General features: G+C 50.6%; 1 protein-coding gene across 2 annotated transcripts in view; it reads right to left on the bottom strand.

Annotated features, from left to right (window-relative positions):
- Positions 1-1,272, bottom strand: part of gpc1a (glypican 1a) — a 14,485-nt gene continuing 13,213 nt past the window's right edge. For both annotated transcript variants that reach the window (XM_042056764.1, XM_042056765.1), the window contains 3 exons: positions 992-1,116; positions 548-723; positions 1-278 (listed from right to left, as the gene is read on the bottom strand). In XM_042056764.1, coding sequence (XP_041912698.1) covers positions 79-278; positions 548-723; positions 992-1,116 — 501 coding nt within the window. In that variant the 3' untranslated portion in view covers positions 1-78. The remainder of the gene's footprint in view (positions 279-547; positions 724-991; positions 1,117-1,272) is intronic.

Raw genomic sequence — 1,272 nt, 5'->3', positions numbered from 1 at the left:
TCCCACCGTGGGAACTAAAAAACCCTCGCTGACATGGAAACAAAAAAAAACAGTCCTGGCCCTCCAAAGGCCTGCCCATTACCGCCTGAGCAGCACCACGCTGGCCAATGAGAGCAGGACGAGGTTGTTACACGGAAGGCCCTGATTGGCTGTTCCTTTCACTCTCTTGTTCTCAGGGGTGTAGTACCTTGGCCTGTTGCCCCTGGAGACCAGCACCCGAGAGTGGACACAGGCCTGGCCTAAGCACAGACCACTTCCTGAACCGCTGATGTCATCACCTGGCGACCAGGCAAGAAAGCACATTAGAAGAAAAAAAAACACATATCAAAACACAGACAACCACACACACATCAAAACATACATAACCACACACACATAAAAGTATACTCATCAAAACTAAAACAACCATCACATTACAAATCATCATACACACATAAAAACGCACACAACTTACAAATAACTGCAACACATGCATCAAAACACGCATATACTGCACATACACAACCCAGCACACACTGCACACACATAACTAGTCGCTGGTCCTTACTGTTGTCCTGGAAGTCCACATCCTGTCCACTAAGAGCCGTAAGCAGGCGACTGGTGGTGATCTTCAGCTGCATGATCTGCTGCCGGACGCTCATGTCCGGCTTGGTGATGTCCACGTCCACCTCAGGGTTGTTGATCTGGCTGGCCAGGCCGTCGCCTATCACCTCCGGCAGGTACCTGAGGACCGACCACAGCCGAGCCGATCAGCTGCAGCTCTGAGACCACACCCCCTCATGTAAACCAATCAGCTGCGGCTCTGAGACTAAACTCCCCTCAAGTAAGCCAATTACAAACAGCTCCGAGACCACACCCCCTGAGGTAAACCAATCAGTTGCATCTCTGAGACCACAGCCCCTCTTTCAGTGGTGTGTTCATTTGTGTGTGTCTGTGTGTGTGTGTGTGTGTGTGTGTGTGTGTGTGTGTGAGAGAAAACACCTGACTCTACCTGGCCTTAGTGTTGCCGTTCCAACACCTGTCGGTGCTGCTGGCAGCTTTGCTCTTGCAGAGGGCGGCTGGAAGCTGCAGCCAGAACTGCAGCATCTCCTTCAGCTTACTGGACACATCAGACACCTACACACACACACACACACACACACACACAGACAGTGAGAGAGAGAGAGAAACAGATATGACACAGAGACAGAGAGACAGACATTACACTCACACACATACACACACACACACACACACAAACAGAGAGACAGACATCACACACACACACACAGA

This window comes from Alosa sapidissima, chromosome 12, assembly GCF_018492685.1.
Source record: "Alosa sapidissima isolate fAloSap1 chromosome 12, fAloSap1.pri, whole genome shotgun sequence".
Taxonomy (NCBI): Eukaryota; Metazoa; Chordata; class Actinopteri; order Clupeiformes; family Clupeidae; genus Alosa; species Alosa sapidissima.
The sequence above is the reverse complement of the archived record's forward strand: the minus strand, read 5'-3'. Positions and strand labels throughout refer to the sequence as shown.